Genomic DNA, 20,027 nt, shown 5'->3' on the forward strand with positions numbered 1-20,027 from the left:
CCTTGTAAAAGGACCCCTTAATAAATAAGAAAATCTGATAGATCGATGGTAACCACACTGAGCACATTAATAATGCCCAGTAAACCCTTAGACATATTTCAAACATTAAGCCTTTACAGTTTTGTCATCTTGCAATGGAAATTAGCCTCTTTACCAGAATATACAAAGGTTATTGCATGCCCGGTGACTGAAGCTATTTGATTTTCACATTTTACATGTCAGGCTTTGAAAGCACAGAGTAGAAAGGCATTTCTTTGGGCAGTACAGAGTTTTATGTATACAAATTGGCTTTTATACAATTGCCCTTCCAGTATACCCAGGTGGCCTGTATGCACATATATGTATATTCAGACAGAGCAGACATGTTCTCAAGGCTGAGACTAGCATTTGTGCACATACTTTATAAACTATGCACCTAAATTAAGCCAGGAAATTTATACACGGCAAATATCCATTGTGAAGATATGTGCATAAATTCCCTGGGTTAAGAGGGAGTACATGCAAATAATGCCAGCTTGGAGCAGGCGTTAGGGTGTTTGAAAAGAGGATTTCTCATGATTCTTTCTTTAAAATTTGCCTCTTCTTCTTTAATTTCAAAGCAGAAGGAAGCCAGTGCAAGCCCCTTAGTGCCAGTAGTGAAACAAATGTGCACAAGTCTGAGCAAACCCAAAAGTGAAAGCATACATTGGCTCCTGTTTCCTCTGTTTAAATATAAGCCTTCCAAGTAAAAAAAGTTTATATTTAAAGGCACAGAAAACAGACCAATGTGTGCTTCATGTTCAGGTTTGCCAGGCGCATGCGCACAGGAGTTCAGCTTACCGCAGAACTCTTCTGCACAAGCGCCAAGCACGCCCCCCCTCCTTGCTTTCACTTTAACAGCGTGCATATAATTTACATACCATTTTCTTTTAGCATTGGCAAGCTAGTTTCAGAGCTATTGGCTTTCTGGGGGAGTTCTGAGCATTGGGCCATCAGCTTCTTCCACAGAGCATTAAAGGGATCATTTCTAAAGCTTTTTCTGTGTGTAAAGCCTATTTCACACACTGACAAGGGCTTTTACAAAACTGTGTGACTGCATCAGCACGTAAAAAGTATGTGCAGAGAAAATGTGCACCCCGTTTTATGCTCTCTGCATGTAGGTATTGCAGGAGTGTAGTTTGGATGGAGTGGAAGCATGGTTGCAAGTAGACAAGTATTTTATAAATCATGTGTGTGCACACTGAGTGTATACCCACATTCATGCCTTCATCACATTGGGTATGAATTTATGTGTGGAATTTAGTGCTCTATTGGTGCTGGATCTGGGTCTAGTTTCTGAAAGCATGTAGGCATCTATTGCATTTATAAACATAGGCTTAAAATAGGAGAATTTTTGGACTTCTCCCATAGGTGTCCTGTTATAAGATCAAGCTCTTATTATCAAGAATTTTGCTTCCCTATCATTCATTCTGGATACTGCCAGGAACTTGTGACCTGGATTGGCCACTGTTGGAAGAAAGATACTGAGCTAGATGGACCATCGTTCTTCCCCGGTATGGCTGTTCTTATGAGTTAGACTTGGATTCTTTCTTAATAGTTCAGTATATGTACTTAGCTATACTGTGATGAGTTAGATTGACCATAAACTGTCAAACATAGTTAAAGCAAAATTATAAGATACTTTTATTGCCTCTCATCCATCCAATTCTGAACCACAGGGATTTACTTATCAGGACCCCCCCACCCCCACACACACACCTGGACCGCTGCTGTGCTGCGCCCTTCCACTTGGGCTGCCCCCACATTCATACCGCCCCCTCACCTTCCTGTCACTGTGTCCAAGAAGGTACTTTCTTGCCTGTTTCTGACTGCTCCTCCGGCCTCATTAATGCAATCATCTGGGTCCTGGAACGTAGGAGCTGGAGAGAGACAGACCCAGAAGCAGGCAGGCAGAAAGAAGTTGCCAGAACCAATGCCGGTCCCGGGGAATTTTGCACCCCCCCCCCTCAGCGGCCCTAGATGGAGTAAGGAAGCTCAGGGAGAACAATTTACTACAAAGATAAAACACAAAATAGGTGCTGGCACTTAAAGTATCAGAGTATGATTGGCAGTTGGAAAGTTTTTACTGTTGTGCCTGCTGCTCCCAAACTCAGGAAAGTGACGGCATCTGGTCTGCAAACAGGGCCTTGTACACTTTATTAATTCTCGTATGAATAAGAAGAAAACCCAGTATATGGGGCAAATTCATTATAATGCAGTGTGTTCTAAATGTGTCGCTTTCCTCTTTAAAGGTTCAAATGCAAAACCATTTAGTGTTCATGGTCATCTCTGGGTGAAAAGCCCCAGACCTGCTGAATTAGTCCATGTAAAGTATCATAAGAGACAAGTAATTGTCTTCCATACCTCTGCTCTTTGTTACTGGGCTTCAAATGTCATGTTTCCAGGACCAAAAATTACATTCTTGTACTGTACTTCTGGATCAACAAACTGGTGCAAGCTAATAGGGCAATTAATAACATTAAACTATACACACAAACACACACACACACATATATATATAGGGGTCAATTTTCAAAGGTTTAGTCTAGATCTATGTTGCCTAATAGAAGGAGTTGGGGGGGGGGGGGCGGCGGGCAGATCGGCTGAACCCACATACATGGATATTCAGATGCCTTACACTATGTGTCCATTCCACAACTTGTGCACTTTCAGCTGCATAGAGGAGAAGCGTTTTGGGGTGTGGCTAGAAACGATGCCCATACATTTAATCTTCAAAAATGTCTGCATACTGTAGACATGCCTGTAACATGTGTACTTTATAACACTGTGCAACACTCTTAAGTGTCCACATGCTCTTTTATCCACATGAGTCAATCTTCGCAGACAATGAACACAGGTACCTTGTGTCTGAAAACTAGCTAGGTCGTTGTGGGCTGAAAAGTATAAGCACATTTTTGAAGTTAGGCACCTTATTATTATTACATTTGTACCCTGCGCTTTCCCACACATGGCAGGCTCAATGCGGCTTACATAGTAACAATATGAAGAATTACAAAGTCATAAAGGAATTAAGCCTAAGTAGGTAGGCGTAAGGAAAATGGAGAGGAAATAGATATGGGATAGCAATAAGGATAATGGGAAACATGGTCAGTGTATAAACAGTCGTCGGTAAAAAATCATGTGGGCAGTCTTTAGTTATGTTGAATCATTAGGGTGGGTTTTCTTGAAGAGATGGGTCTTCAATGCTTTTCTGAAGGGCAAAAGGTCGTTGATTGTTATTGAAAATTCACCCTACATATTACATATATATGTGTACATACATAAACATATATATGTCATTTTTATGTGTATATAATGTATTTCCATATACAGGAACAACAGAAAACATGGAATGGTATCTAATCTTTTCAATCTCAGTTGTAAGAAGCTCTGAATCTATAGTATGAAAACAATTATTTAAACTTTTAGGTATATCCTTCTTCTCACGGTAACAGATGCTGGACACACATCCTGCAATTGTTCAGAAATGTCCTTTCCGCCACCCATTACAGTCATGTTTGCAATTAGGTGACATCCCCGGGAAAAGGAAAAACGATATAAAGAAGAGTCTTTCAGGTTTGCTTTTGACTGTAAACATCAGCTAACCAAATAACTGTGCATCTCCCGGGAGTTAATGCTCAGAACCACGCCGGAGTGATTACCTTAGAGAGAAGAACAAAAAAGCATTAGCAGGTTTGGCTTTTTTTTTTCTCCTCATGTTAATGTTCTATCAATATTCACATATTATGGGAATACAGAAAAACAAACGAAGAAAAAGATGATGTTCAGCTGGCAGCAAAGAGCATTTTTCTGGATATTCAATGCCAAGGCATGTCCAGGAACCAGCACTGAGTGTCTGGGCTTATGCAGCCGGCTGTCTCTTATGTGGTTAAGTGCGATATTTAGCGGCAAAATCAAAACTGGCGCACGCCTATTTTGGGTCTGAGGCCTTACCGCCAGCCATTGACTTAGTGGTAGGGTCTCACGTGTTAACTGTGCGGTAATCATCTATGCACATAGAATGACGATTACTGCCCAGTTTCTGCCACACGGTAGCCTGGCGGTAACTCCAAATTGACGCAAGCTGGGTGAGCGTAGGTGCCTACGCGGCTTAGTAAAAGGGTCTCTTTGACTGTTGACCCTGCTATAATCTGAGTGGTGTGGTGGATGGTAGATGGTTTGAGCTAGCAACTAGGATCACTGCCAGCATCCTCTGACAGGGCTTAAAGCAGCCTAAATCTGGTTCTTGGTCTAGGCCTTCAATAGCTTGCCGAGTCTTAATGATGCAAGCGATATCTTGGTTACACTTGTTCAGCATACAGAAGAATCTTACTAGGCATAAAAACTGAACTAAGACTTTTTAAAAGCCCATTCGTACACAGAAGAACATAAGCAAGTGACATGTAAAATTACCTCTTGCGTTACCTAGTGTTTGCGTATCCATATCATCGTCAATGAACTCTTCACCCTGGATGATGTTCTGTGTGTCCTCACTGTGATTAACAGGGCTCGTCATCTCCTGTTCCTTCTCATTGTGCATCTGAGCATAGACAGTTCTGCCAGGCGCTTTCCTAAACATTGTAGAAAATTAATGAGCTAGATTAAATTCTATTTCACTGCAAATCAAAGAAAAGTAGAATTTCCATTTTAAGAAAACTGCCCTTGCGTTCACAGTGTTTGAAGCTCAGTGAGCAGAATTAGCCTTCAAACTTTTGTGAATATTCTTCAGGTTTTAACTTGTGTGAATCCTGGACAGTACTGCAGGCCCCAACTACTTGAAATGTAAAACATTTTCCTTCTGGCTTTACCTTATGCTTGAAGACTTTACACTGCTTAACACATAGGGGCCTAGGAACTTACGGCATGGAGTAGCCTTATGGTTAGGGCAGAAGGCTAATAACCTGGGAAGCCAGGGTTCAAATCCCACTGACACTCCTTGTCATCTTGGACAAGTCACTAACTCTCCATTTCCATAGGTACAAATTTAATCTATAAATCCTCTGGGGACAGGGAAATACCTATTGTAGCTGATCTTAAACTACTGAGTAAAGGCATGGGCTAAACCCGACTTCTGACACTCACCTCAGATTGGGCGTTAGCATTTGAGTGTCATGTTTATTGAAAGATCTCAGCTGTAAATATACACTGTAGCTGGCAAGATGCAATTAATAGGGATATTGGAACAGAAGGACTTGTGTCAAGAGCAGACTAGAGATCAGCAGAAACAGAGGAGAAGGAGGAGTTTGGGGGAGCTCAGGCAGAGGGAGAGGGAAAGAGAGAGAGAGAGAGAGAGAGAGGAGAAGGGAGGAAAACTGACAAGCACAGAGAAATAGGAGGCCTGAACCAGCAGAGGAATGACATGAGGCCCAAGACCACTCTACTGAGCCAGTCAAAGGAAGAGGTAATCTGAATGTAATGCGTGAGCTCAGGAGCCATTAGGTCCCTATCTGTGGAAATTAAGGTTGTCAATGATCCTTCGATCTCATGCTGAAAAATATTTGTGGATTACTGGACAAAATTTTGTATTTAACACTCGTAAGTTTAATAGTTTCATTACCTTACTTTCTAACTCCTCTTACTCTCTTACCTATCTATATATTAACCGTCTCTCTTGACCTCATGTGCAATTTTCTTTAAATTAGTCACCTTACTTTCTAACTCCTCTTAATCTCTTACCTATCTATATATTCCATCTTTGTTTATACCCTACACTGTCAATTAAAATGTTATATTACGTATTGTGTTGGCATTGTAAGTAGTATACTAAACCATACTTTGTATTGTTATTTGAATGTTTTTACTGCTGTAATTGCCTATTGCTCATGTTTGATTTATTCTTATTGTACATCACCTTGAGTGAATTCCCTCAAAAAGGCAATAAATAAATCCTAATAAATAAATAAACAAATTTGATATACCACCCTTGTAACATAATTAGTCAGTGTAGTTTACAATTAAAATACACATAAAATCAGAAAAGAATGCTAATAAAAATAGGAAAGATCTAATCATTCTATCGAGATCAATCTCTCACACACATCGTATTCCTGCAGATCCGAGATAACTTATACATACATTAAAAAGCAGTCCCAAATGCTTTCTGAAAAAAATATTATTTCAATTTTCACTTAAAATGCTTAGAAAACACCGCCCCCCTCAAATCCTGAGGAAGACCATTCCATAAAAATGCAGTTTGCAAAAAAAAAAAAAAAGCACTCTGTCGAGCCACCTGCAGGCAAGCCTGACCTGTGCCCAGCAAGACAATTGAGCTGATATTGACCTTAAGGACCAGCTGGGAATATAAGGACAAATCATGGGTACTTTCAGGAGTTCTCTTGTACAATATTTTATGAGTCATAGCTAAAACGTTAAACTAGGGCCTATATACCACTGGAAGCAATTGAAAATGAACGTATAAGGGGTAACATGATCCCCCCCTACCACATTCTCCAACAACCTAATAAAGTCCTCATCCTCTTTAATTTGGAAATTATTAAGGCATGTAAAAAAACACACAAGGTTGCCTGATCAAAATATGGCTTTACTGCCCGCAATATCAGCAAATTACCAAAACCCGAATGAAGAACCCGAGATACTTGCAGCTCAAAGTGCAATTCTGAATACAAAATGACTTCTAAATAAAATCCTCACACAGCTGAACTTTACCCTCCAAATACTTCAGCAGAGCATCTGGTTTTGGAAGGTGCTCCGTAAGCCAGCAAACTCTAGTCTTTGCCACATTCAGGATCGGTTTATGCTGTTGCAACCAATCAGCCACCACCTGTAAACAATTATTCAAGGAGGAAAGATTCACCTTATTTGGGGAAGAATAACCCACCACTAAAATATCATCAGAGTACACATATATACAGAAAACCCCTGGATCTGTCATATTAAAGGAACCAAAAATAAATTAAAAATTGCCTGGGATAATGAGGACCTCTGAGGGTCTTAAATGCCCTGCATTCCACTGAGGACTAGATCCAAAATAGCTCCCCCTCTTGTTAGTTCTTAGATCAGTTGCTCCAAGCATAGGAGCCAACTTTTCAAAATTATTGGGGGTGCTAATCCCAATGAAAATAACCCCTCCCTGGACACATACAAGGAATTTTCTCAATATTGGGGGTGCTCAAGCACCCACACCACTCACAGAGTCGGCTCTAATGGCTCCAAGCAGCAGTCATTTATTATATCTAAGAATTCTACCTCCTCAGCACTCCCTGATGTAACATTTATCCAGTCAATACTGGGGTAATTGAAATCACCCATTATTATAATGTTGCACAATTTGCTGGCTTACCTAATTTCTGTAAATATTTCTTCATCTATCTCAGTGGCATAGCCAGAAGTCAATTTTTGGGTGGGCCAACAGGTTGGATGGGTGGGCACTAGACAGTGGTGTGCTGGTAAATGTTTAACAACAGGCTCTCTCCCTGGTCCACCTCTGCGCCCCCCCCCCCCCCCCCCCCCCCCCCCCCGTCCACCTGTGCAGCTCCCCTCAAAATTGCAGAGCTGGCTATAGCCAGGGAGAGAGCCTGGGGGGGGGGGGGTGGGGGAGGCAATGCATTACTCTCTCCAGGAAAAAAAACATTAAATGATCCCAGGTTCCAATCTAATTCATGTTTAATGTGGGATAAAATGCCATAAATAAGTAAATAAATATAAACTTTTAATGTTGAGCACCTGATTCTCAAAGTGGACGTGTTCCAATCATTATAATGAAAATAAAATTATTTTTTTCTACCTTTGCTGTCTGGTGACTTTGTTTTTCTGATCATACTGGCCCAGTATCTGATTCTGCTGCTATCTGTCCTCTTTACTCCGTTTCCAGGGCTTCCTTTCCATTTATTTCTTTACTTTCTGCCTTTCTTCTTCATTTCTTGCTCTGGGTCCTCCGTAGACTTGTCTGTCCAGTGGATCCAGCTTCTGCCTATTTTCTTCATCCATGTGCAATTTTCTCCTCTCTTCCTTTTCCCTCATCTAATCTCCTTCCTCACTCTTTCTTTCCCTCCATCCATGTCCAGCATTTCTTCTCTCTCCCTTCCCTCTCCTCCATCCATATCCAGCAGCCTCCTCTCTCCTGCCCTTCCCTTCATCCATCCATGTCCAGCAACCCTCCTCTGCCCCCTGCCCTCCCCTCCATCCACCCATGTCCAGCAACCTTCCTCTCTCCTCTTCCCTCCCCTCCATCCACCCATGTCCAGCAACTCTCCTCTCCCCTCCATCCATCCATACCCAGCAATTCTCTTCACTCCCCTGCCCCTATCCATCCATCCCCAGCAATTCTGTTCTTGCCCCTGTCCCCTCCATCCATCCATTCCCAGCAATTCTCCTCTCTCCCCTGCCCCCACCTCCATCATCCATCCCCAGCAATTCTCCTCTCCCCTGCCCCCACCTCCATCCATCCATCATCCCCAGCAATTCTCCTCTCTCCCCTGACCCCCCACCTCCATCCATCCATCATCCCCAGCAATTCTCCTCTCTCCCCTGACCCCCCACCTCCATCCATCCATCCATCATCCCCAGCAATTCTCCTCTCACCCCTGCCCCCACCTCCATCCATCCATCATCCCCAGCAATTCTCCTCTCTCCCCTGCCCCCACCTCCATCCATCCTTCCCCAGCAATTTTCCTCTCTCCCCTGCCCCCACCTCCATCCATCCATCATCCCCAGCAATTCTCCTCTCTCCCCTGACCCCCCACCTCCATCCATCCATCATCCCCAGCAATTCTCCTCTCTCCCCTGACCCCCCACCTCCATCCATCCATCCATCATCCCCAGCAATTCACCTCTCACCCCTGCCCCCCACCTCCATCCATCCATCATCCCCAGCAATTCTCCTCTCTCCCCTGCCCCCCTACCTCCATCCATCCATCCCCAGCAATTCTCCTCTCTCCCCTGACCCCCACCTCCATCCATCCATCCCGTGACTCTCCTCTCTCCCCTCCCCTCACGCTCCCATCCATGTGTCCAGCGATTCTCCTTCACCCCCATGCATCCTTCCCTCCCATTCCACCTGCCCGCCCTCTCTCGGACAGCAGCGCTTCCCAGACGCTGCCTACCGCTGCCACGATCTACCTCCTCCCTCTGTCTCACTTTCAACAGCAGCGGTAGCAATTCAAACACGCTACCTCCTGCTTCTAACCCGGAAGCGTCTCCTCTGCAGAGGAGACGCTTCCGGGTTAGAGGCAGGAGGCAGCGTGTTTGAATCGCGACGCTACCGCTGCTGTTGAGACAGAGGGAGGAGGTAGATCGTGGCGGCGGTAGGCAGCGTCTGGGAAGCGCTGCCGCCAGAGAGAAGGAGGCAGATGCAGGATCAGCGCTCCCTGCTCCCTCCGCTCCGCTGCTGGGTGGGCCTGAACCCAAACTGGGTGGGCCTAGGCCCATCCAGGCCCACCCGTGGCTACGCCCCTGATCTGTCTGTTCCTTCTGTCCTGGCAACTATAGTACAGCCCAACCGGTGTACTCTTTCCCTTCACACATTGAATTTCTATCCATAATGATTTCATGCTGCTATCTGTTTCATGTAGGATATTTATTTTGTTTAACTTAATTTCCTCTTTAACATATTGCACAACCCTCTCTACAATCTGATCCACTCTATCGTTGCGATATAATTTGTATCCTGATAATACACTGTCCCATTCATTGTCTCTGAGATGCCTATTATATCTACATTTAGTGCTATATACTCCAGCTCTCCCATCTTATTTTTTAGGCTTCTAGCATTTGTATATAGACACTTCAAATTGTATTTTTTCCTAGCATCTACAACTTATACATACATTAAAAAGCACTTGTTCCAGTACAGATCTCTCAGGCACTCCACTAGTTACCATTCTCCATTAACAGAAATAGAGAAATGACCATTCACTCCTACTCTCCATAGCCAGTTACCAATGCACAATAAATGAATTGATTTCTAACGGAGATTCCTACAATTCAAAAAACGGAGTAGATAACCCTTATTCACTTTGTTCAGAACCCTTATTTTATCATCCTCACTTTAATATTCCCTTATCTCTTGTTTGTTCTGTCTGTCTGTCCTAATTAGATTGTAAGCTCTGTCGAGCAGGGACTGTCTCTTCATGTTCAAGTGTACAGCGCTGCGTACGTCTAGTAGCGCTTTAGAAATGATAAGTAGTAGTAGTAGTAGTAGTAATATATGAAGAAGTATATGTGTAACTACCAACAATTAAGTAACAAGGCTGTAATTTTAATTTGGTTTCATTTTGGAGGCAGAAATAAACAATGGGGGATTAATACTCCATTAATACCTCATGTAGGCCCCAGGCTGAAACGAGCACTTAAAAAAAAGAAAATCCGTGTGTGGCTCTGTACATTGTCCCCTTGAAATCTATGCATGGTGAAGCTCTCCACATGTAAATAACTGCTTTCTAAAATTGCTATTTACACATGCATGTGATCTACGTGTGTAAATGCTGCTATGTACATGTGGAGATGTGTCTAAAGTAAAAGTCTTAACCTGGCTAATGAGAAGAAACTCTTTACTATCAATTGATGCTCTCATAAGTACATAAGTACATAAGTATTGCCACACTGGGAAAGACCAAAGGTCCATTGAGCCCAGCATCCTGTTTCCAACAGTGGCCAATCCAGGTCACAAATACCCGGCAAGATCCCAAAAATGTACAAAACATTTTATACTGCTTATCCCAGAAATAGTGAATTTTCCCCAAGTCCATTTAATAATAGTCTATGGACTTTTCCTTTAGGAAGCCGTCCATACCTTTTTTAAACTCCGCTAAGCTAACCGCCTTTATCGAATTCCAGAGTTTAATTACATGTTGAGTGAAGAAACATTTTCTCTGATTCGTTTTAAATTTACTACATTGTAGCTTCATCGCATGCCCCCTAGTCCTAGTATTATTGGAAAGTGTGAACAGATGCTTCATATCTACCTGGTCAACTCCACTCATTATTTTATAGACCTCTATCATATCTCCCCTCAGCTTCCTTTTCTCCAAGCTGAAGAGCCCTAACTGCTTTAGCCTTTCCTCATAGGGAAGTTGTCCCATCCCCTTTATCATTTTCGTCGCCTTTCACTGCACCTTTTCTAATTCTACTATATCTTTTTTGAGATGCGGCGACCAGAATTGAACAAAATATTCGAGGTGTGGTCACACCATGGAGCGATATAAAGGCATTATAACATCCTCATTTTTGTTTTCCATTCCTTTCCTAATAATACCTAACATTCTATTTGCTTTCTTAGCCGCATCAGCATACTGAGCAGAAGGTTTCAACGTATCATCGACGACGACACCTAGATCCCTTTCTTGGTCCGTGACTCCTAACGTGGAACCTCACCTAATGTTTGTATCATCACCTCCTTTTGTCTTCTCCTATATGACCCATGTTCTACCTCAGTAGCGTAGCCATACCTCAATTTTTGGGTGGGCCTGGGGGGTGAACTGAGTGGGCACAACCCACACATTTCTTCTCTGCCTCCAATCCCTACCCACCCCCACCCTTGTTGGCAGGGATCCCCAGGCCCCACCAGCTAAAGAATCCTCTCCGGAGTCCTCCCCCCAAGCAGTCTCACCCTCGTGACAGTCGGCAGTGCAATTCCAGCCACCAATACCAGCACTGCCCCCCCACCCTGCGCATGCTCAGTTCAACCAGCATCCCCCATGCATGCATGTGTGAGGGTGTTATTTGAACTGAGCATTCTCAGGAGAGGGGAGTGCTGATGCCGGCAACTGGAAATGGGCTGGTGACTGCTCCGGGGATGAGACTGCCTAGAGTGGTGGGGGGGAGAGGGGGACTTCAGAGTGAACTCTTCATCTTGCGGGGCCTGGGGATCCCTGCCAACTACACTAATGATGTACCTTGCCACTGGGTGGGCCTGAAGTGAAACTGGATGGGTCCCAGCCCACCCATGGCTATGCCACTGTTTTACCTACAAAGGCTACATCAAGAAGGCGTAAAGAAAGGAGATAATACCTTCAACAAAATCTTCTACAGCAGTGATTCTCAACCTTTCTTCCATTGTGACACACCTGACAAACGATGCTCACATCCATGACACACTGAACACTACAGTTCATGGCTGAACAAAAAACAGTCCCTTATATATATATCATTCATTATTGCTGAAAATGATGCAAAGAAAGGTGGTGATGACTGTTGGGTGGGGAGGGGAAGACTTGCAATATTTCCAGTTGGGGCTGGTGGCAGCTGTGAGCAGTGGGTAATGGTGAAGCAGAAAGGCTGTCAAGTACATGATTCCCTGCTCTGCAATTCCCAGCTCTCAGGCACACATGGTTGTTAAGGAAAAGGGGATGGGATTTGATATACTGAAAGCAAGGGCTTGCTGTCACTTTTTTTGGTGACATACCTCTCAGCACTTGGTGACAAAGAAGTGTGTCGCAACACACTGGTTGAGAACCACTGCTCTACAGATTAAAATGGGAAAACTTCAAAGTATTTGATTAGTAAGGAGGGTAGCATATCCTCTCCATCTATCGGAAAGGCTGTGGTTTAACTGGGGTGGGCCTGCTCATGAATACAGGTTTACCGGGAGGAGGTTTGAAATACAATTAAAGATATTACAGGAGTGCTTTTCCCTCCTTCAGTATGATGTTTTGGGTATAGGAGCAGAGAGGCTCTCCCAGATTCGCCATTACATGCGCTAACTTACTCAGGCGTGCCTAAAAGTGGTCTGCGCTGGTGTAGGCGCATGTTTTGGATGAGCGCTGGTCATTGTTTCAGCATGCCTGGAAAAAAGGTATTTTCTTTTGTGGCCAAAAATGGACGTGCGGCAAAATTAAAACCAGCGTGCGTCCATTTTTGGCCTGAGATCTTACCGCCGCCCACTGACTTAGCGGTAAGATCTCATGCGCTAACTGGGCAGTAAGCGGCCAGCAGACGTAAGCGGCCGATTACTGCTGGGTAGAAAATATTTTCTACCTTGTGTTTTGGATGCTCGCTGTAGCCAGGTGCAGGGGCATAGCCAGACCTCGCCGGGAGGGGGAGCCAGAACCTGATGTGGGGGGGGGACTGTTTAGCCGCCCCCTGCTGCCACTGCCCCCCTCGAGCCGCCGTCGCCACATTGGACCCCCCTGCCGGCCTGCCGACGACCCCCTTGAACCCCCCTCCCGCCACCAACCCTCTCCTGCCGTCGCCGCCCGCCCCGCCGCCGCATCAGATACCTTGTTTGCTGGCGAGGGTCCCCGAACCCCGCCAGCTGAAGAGAGTCTTCTTCAGCGCCGGAGTAGTGCCTTCGTTCAGTGAAGTTCCTGGTGCGATCAGCTGTTTCGACGCCTTACGTCCTGCATGGGGCTACATGCACGGTGCAGGACGTAAGGCGTCAAAAGAGCTGATCGCACCAGGAACTTCGTTGAACAAAGGCGCTACTCTGGCGCTGAAGAAGACTCTCTTCGGCTGGCGGGGTTCGGGGACCCCCGCCAGCAAACAAGGAATCTGATACGGCGGCGAGGTGGGCGGCGACAGCGGGGAAGGGTTGGTGGCAGGAGGGGGGTTCAAGGGGATCATCAGCAGGGGGGCCAGGGCCAAATCTACGGGGGGCCCAGGCCCCCTCAGGCCCTACGTAGCTACGCCACTGGCCGGGTGGTAGTTCCAATCTGGCGCATGTTGGATACGCGTAGGCACCTATGTGTCTTAGTAAAAGGGTCCCTCAGTGCCTTGGTGAAACACTGGAAGGAGGATACTCCCCCCTTCTGTTTGGAATAGTTGCATAAGGATACAGGTATTTTTCTGATGGAGAAATTGACCTATACCCTACAGGAGAAGAAGAATTTCCTTATACTAGCTACAGTATATAAGCAGAGAGAACTATTGTATTAGTGCTGTGAGATATATTATGTCTAAGCACATTTGCCTATTTAAATGTTGATGTTTTAATACTAATAACAGGAGAGGGGGGGAGTTGTGGTGGGGGAAGGGGAGAAGACCTCAAATAGACAGCGGGCTTTTATTTGGTTAAGTACATATTATGTGGTAACATGTTATGTTTGATTTTTCATTCATTCATTACGATTAATAAACAGATTTTTTTAAAAAGCTGAATATTTAATTCAGCTGGCCATTCTCACAAATGCCACTGTTTATGGCTAGGACTTGCCTTTTAAATTTATATAGGATGAATGCTCCCACTGCTACTAAACAGACAGCAAAGATGAGTACAATAGCCCAGTATCCAGCACCTCCTCCAATCCTTTGAGAATCTGAAATGAGAAGACATCAGGTTTAATATTAGCTTTTACACTCTTAGTAAACATCTTGAAAAGAACCAATGTGAACTGGCTTAGAATGGCTCTCAAACCAGAAATCATTCCCTCTGTGCAAGAATTCCTTACAGAAACATCTGCAAAATTTGCCAAATGTTTCTTTATATTTTTCCGTTACCTCTTTAAGATCTAGTACTGTATAAACTCAATGGAAAAAGAACCCAGGAGAGTGTGTAAAGGTTAAATTCTATTGAACTAGGAGAAAAAGGTCTAAAGGTAAAAAATAAAAACACGTTCATCCATATCTAATTAATATACAGTAAAACAATCATTCTACTACTTAGCACTCAACCCCTCTCTTCTATCTCTGCGGCACTGAGGTAGAACACAATTTCAGCCAGAGATTAATTTGTTGCTCTATATTAAGTGTCAGCATGTAGTAATACATTAAAGAACCTAATTGTAGAATTGTACACCGCCTTGATCTGCTAGTTAGCATAGCAAATATAAATAAAATAAAATAAAATCATTTTATGGGGTTGGAAGAGGTGTGGAGTGAACCTTACAGTTAATGCAGGTGCAGCTAATATATATTAAGTATTAATGCAGATCAGTGGCGTAGCTAAGGATGGGCCTGGGTGGGCACAGGCCCACCCAGTCTTGCCTCAGGCCCACCCAGTCAGCATGTCCTGCTCTCAATGATGTCACTTCTTGTTTCTTTGGCGGGAATGTGGTAGAGAAGCCTGCAGAGCCGGCGCAGATTGCCTATAGGAATTGCGACAGGCATTGGCTCTCTGAGGTAGGACTGGGGGAGGGGTTTCAGACAGAAGCGGGCAGACATCGGATCATAAAAAAAAACAGTATATTGAATTTATGTACGGGGTAGGGGTGGGGGTGGGAAGGGCCCACCCAGGTTAACTCTGGGCCCACCCAAAATGTCAGGTCTGCCTACGCCCCTGATGCAGATGATTATATGGAACCTGCAAAAGGATAGTTAACTGCTTTCCATATTAGCAATTACAGTGTTAAGGTGTCCTATGTTCATGGCACATCTGTCTTCTCCCAAGTACCAGGGATGCCCTTACAATTATCTCAGAGGATTGGCAGCTACCACAGAAGTTACACCAACAGTTCCCAAACCTAGTCCTGGAGGCGCCCCAGCCAGTCAGGGTTTCAGGATATCCACAATGAATATTCATGAGAGAGATTTGCATGCGGTGTCATAAGAGAGATTTGCACGCACTGCCTCCACTGCATGCAAATCTCTCTCATGAATATTCATTGTGGATATCCTGAAAACCTGACTGGCTGTGGTGCCTCCAGGACCAGGTTTGGGAACCACTGAGTCACATGCATTAGTTTAGTAAATGGGGTTTAGTACACAAGGGTCTAAGGTGCTAAGAAATAGGATTAAAACATTTTAACATGGGACTTTCCCCACGTGCTAAGCCCATTTCTAACATGTCCCTAAAATAGGGCTTTTCTAAAAAGTTTCACAGGTCCAGAGCTAATTTTTGCACGAAACCTGCAAAAATATTTGCATGGGAGCATTTATTATCTCCTACTTAGGAGGTGCTAAATGCACCTGCATTAAGACTGTGTTATCCAGCTAGCATGCACTAATATAAATTCACTAGTGGGATAACGCTTCTCCTCAGGGACACCTTGAAGTACATACCTCCTCCCCCCCCCCCCCCAAAAAAAAATTCCAAAAATAAATAAATAGAGCACAATTGGCACATGCTGACAGGTAAATTATTGCAATAAGCTTTAGCATGTTTTGTGGTAAGCCTTTTCTCATTCACAAAGCCTGAGTTAGGACTCCTAAATTCCTTACCAGTAATGGATGTTCTCCATGGAAAGCAAGATAGTCAATTACACATATGGATGATGTCATGCAACAGAACATTTCCTAGAAATCTGTGGAAAGGCCTAGAGTACTTCAGCAAGCGTGTGTGGGATCTTAAGCCCAGCTGCCACCACACAGGAGCCCACTCCATCTTTTATAAGCCACCAAAATTATAGGACTTCAACTGTAGAAGGGGAAGAGAATGGGTGTGTGTGTGGCTAATTATCCTACTGTCTACAAAATAGCACGACTTCCATTTTCAGGTAAGTAAGGGGCTCTTTTACTAAGCCGTGTAAGCGTCTACGCATGCCCAACGTGCGCCAAAATGGAGTTACTGCCCAGCTACCACGTGGCTAACCTGTCTCACAGCAATTCAAAGACGCAATGCATGATGGGGTATATTTATTGCCCACTTCCTAATGTTGCTGCTGTTGGGGGGCATAAAGTCTTCCTCCAAAAATTCTATATAGATACAACCAATTTATGGCCACATGAAATCATCATTCTTCATTAAAAATAGTATATACCCCCCCCCAAAAAAAATTTGCCATTGGAATGCATATGTGTTCCAATGATGTCACATCTCAACTAACCAATCCAATGGTTTTTTAATAAAGATACTTACTTTGAGGCCTTTCTTGGACCCGCTTTGTGTTGCGTCTACTTTTTAAGGTATATGAAGTCATAAAATTATCCCCTTAAGGAATACTCATTTTGGTTATCCTGAAAACCATGCCAGTTTAAGGCATTCGCTCCTGTGAAGTGCAATCCCATAGTATGGCTACTTAAGACCAGAAAGCAGGGGCGTAGCCAGACTTCGGTGGGAGGGGGTCCAGAGCCCAAGGTGAGGGGGCACATTTTAGCCCCCCCGGCACCACCGACCCCCCTGCCATTGCCGACCCCCCCACCACCAACTTTGACCCCCATGCCATTGCCGATCCCCCCGCCACCAACTTTCACCCCCCCTGCCGCCGGCCCGCCGCCAATCCGCCGTCACCTACTTTTGCTGGCGGGGTCCCCAACGTGCAGAACGTCAGACTAGAACGAAGCCTTGCATGGGATTGGAAAGAAGAGGACCTTGGCTCGGCTGGCGGGGGTTGGGGTCCCCCGCCAGCAAAGGAAGGCGATGGCGGGTTAGCGGCAGGGGAGGGTTGGGCGGGGCGGAGGCAGGGGGTCCAGAGGCAAATCTACGGGGGCCCAGGCCCCCGTGGCCCTATACTGGCTACGCCACTGCCAGAAAGGCACAGAAAACTGGCACCAAGTGGCACCAAATAGACTGAGTGATGGGACTAGGGGGCACGCAATGAAGCTACAAAGTAGCAAATTTAAAACAAATTGCAGAAAATATTTATTCACGCAACATGTACTTAAACTGTGCCAGAGAATGTGGTAAAAGCAGTTAGCTTAGAAGGGTTTTAAAAAAAAGGGTTGGATAGCTTCCTAAAAGAAAAGTCCATGCCATTATTAAGATGGACTCGGGAAAATCCATTGCTTATTTCTAGGAGAAACAGCATAAAATGTATTGTACTGTGTTGGGGATCTTGCCAGGTACTTGTAACCTGGATTGGCCACTGTAGGAAACAGGATGCTGGGCTTGATTGACCTTCGGTCTGTCCCAGTATGGCAATGCTTATGTTCTTATGTCATGCATGTGGCATAGTATGTAAATGCAAGGGGATGTTTGCATGGGTGGGTTGCCACTTACATGTGCAAGTTAGACAAGAAGATAAGTTAGGTGTACCTTTGTTGCATTTAGGTGCTCACAATTACGCCAGGTCTATGGCTGGTGTAGCTGCAGGCGTTAAATGAAAAGTGCACAAATAGCATTGTAGAATAGGCTCTCACCATATGAAATCGGGGCGCCTAAAAGGAGACACCCCACTTATAGAACTACTCCCATGATCTTTTAATAATGACAAATCTGAAGCAGCTGAAGAGTTGGTTGGCTTAGCTGCTAAAATGAAAATTAGCACAGAGAGGATGGTTGTCTAATATTCTGGAACAGAAATATATAAAACAACAATTTTTTTTTACCGTATTCAGAGTCAGACAGTATCACTAGCACTGAAAATCCTCCTCTCAGAAAGAAGCTGATGTTGCGTGCATTCAGGGCTTGCTTTATTGCTGATATTCTCTGAAATATAAAATGATTTAGAATGAAAGGGTTTGTTGTGTCTTGTGGTTGGTGAAGTAATAAATAGAAGTAAAACAAAACAAAAAAGAAAAGAAAAGAAGATGATACATTTTTATTGGACTAATTTAATACATTCTTCTTACTAGCTTTTGAAGGCAATACATTTTTCTTTGTGTCAACAATGAGCAAAAGATGACAAATATCAGAACATGTAAGTGACAGTCTCATAGGGAAAGGTGTGTGGTGGGGGACGGGGGGGGGGGGGGGGGTTGAGAAACATGGAGACATGGATGAATGATCAGAGAGTGACAAAGCAGTATATTTTTAGGGTTTATAATGGGATAGGAAACCCAGATCTTTGTTAAGTCCTGTCTGGTGGGTGTCAAAATTTTTCATCAATTTAACTTGAAAGACCTTACATTTCTGGATTGCTTAAAATTTTTCTTTTAGTACACTCACCATAAAGTCATTAATACAGCCTTGCAAACTACTCTCTCACAGAGATGTCACACTGGTTAGCTTTGTGGTATCTGTGCTATTGATTTTTCTCTTTAGCATCTAGCCTGTCTCTTTAGGGCCTCCGAGAGGAGTATGGGGGAGGCAATATTCCTTGGGCCTGGACCTGCTGGGGGGCCCAGCACCGGGGTCTCTCTCGCTCCTGATGTGACCTGAATGATCGCGTCCCGACAGGCGCAGGAGAGAAAACTCCAGCACCGGGCCCCCCTTGGAGGGTGGGGAGGACCCGGAGCTTCCTCCAGCACTGCTCTTCTGCCCATTGCTGAGTGCCTGCTTTTCCTCTCAGGCGCGCAAGCTCAGGCAGTCAGCGCTGGAGGAAGATGTCTTCTGCTGGCAGAGCCTCAGGATCCCCTTCAGCCAAGGTATTTCAATTCAATCCTGTTGCAGCAGCGATTGTGGGGTGGTGGTGGCGGCAGTAGCAGTGATCAGGGAGCGGCAGCGATCAGAGGGGGGCAGCAGCAGATGACGATTATGGGGCCCTGCCCTGAGCCTGGTGCAGTCTCTCGGCGGCCCTGTGTCTCTCCAACATAGCTCCCTTCTTCACATTTTACATTAAATAATATATGTTACATTTGAGGAAGTGCATGATTAGGATCCCTTTATGCTGAATGCTTTTCCCATGTTAGTGACTGTGGGGTCTTGTGATATGCGCTGGCACAATTTTCACCTTGGTTTATTCCAGGGATGTGCCTGATTCTCTTTTTCATTTGCTATTGGGAGTTTGCTTTTCATAGGTTACTATGGGGCATATTTTCAAAAGAGAAAAATGTCTTAAAAGTAGCATAAAGCAGCATTTAGATGTTTTTTCTCACAAAAACATCCAAATCGGTATTTTCAAAACCCATTTTCAGATGTTTTTTTAATGCTGTTTATCCACAGTGCATCCAAATCTCAAGGGGGTATGTCGGGGGGGGGGGGGGGGGGTGTTAAAGGCAGGATTTGGCCATTCCTAAGACTTGGACGTTTTTCAGCCGTAATGGAACAAAACAAAACTTTCCAGGACTAAAACGAAGACGTTTTGAGCTAGACCTGTTTTTGTACCAAATAAGGCACAAAAAGGTACCCTAAATGACCAGGTGACCATTGGAGGGAATCAGGGATGACATCCCCTTACTCCCCCAGTGGTCACTGACCCCCTCTCACCCCTCAAAAAAGTTATTAAAAACATTACTTAGAGCCTCTAAGCCAGCCTCAGATGTTATACTCAGGTCTATTATAGCAGCATTCAGGTCCTTGGAGTAGCCTAGTGGTGAGCGCAGTCACTGCAGACAGAGGGACCCAGGCCCATACTTCCACC

The 20,027-nt window shown here is 44.6% G+C and overlaps 1 protein-coding gene across 2 annotated transcripts in view; it reads right to left on the reverse strand.

The window, feature by feature from the left end:
• Positions 1 to 1,824: 1,824 nt before the first annotated feature.
• SORCS2 (sortilin related VPS10 domain containing receptor 2) overlaps positions 1,825 to 20,027 on the reverse strand; it is a 1,538,136-nt gene continuing 1,519,933 nt past the window's right edge. For both annotated transcript variants that reach the window (XM_030191157.1, XM_030191158.1), the window contains 4 exons: positions 18,115 to 18,214; positions 14,126 to 14,228; positions 4,432 to 4,589; positions 1,825 to 3,680 (listed from right to left, as the gene is read on the reverse strand). In XM_030191157.1, coding sequence (XP_030047017.1) covers positions 3,616 to 3,680; positions 4,432 to 4,589; positions 14,126 to 14,228; positions 18,115 to 18,214 — 426 coding nt within the window. In that variant the 3' untranslated portion in view covers positions 1,825 to 3,615. The remainder of the gene's footprint in view (positions 3,681 to 4,431; positions 4,590 to 14,125; positions 14,229 to 18,114; positions 18,215 to 20,027) is intronic.

Source organism: Microcaecilia unicolor, chromosome 2, assembly GCF_901765095.1.
Source record: "Microcaecilia unicolor chromosome 2, aMicUni1.1, whole genome shotgun sequence".
Lineage (NCBI taxonomy): Eukaryota > Metazoa > Chordata > Amphibia > Gymnophiona > Siphonopidae > Microcaecilia > Microcaecilia unicolor.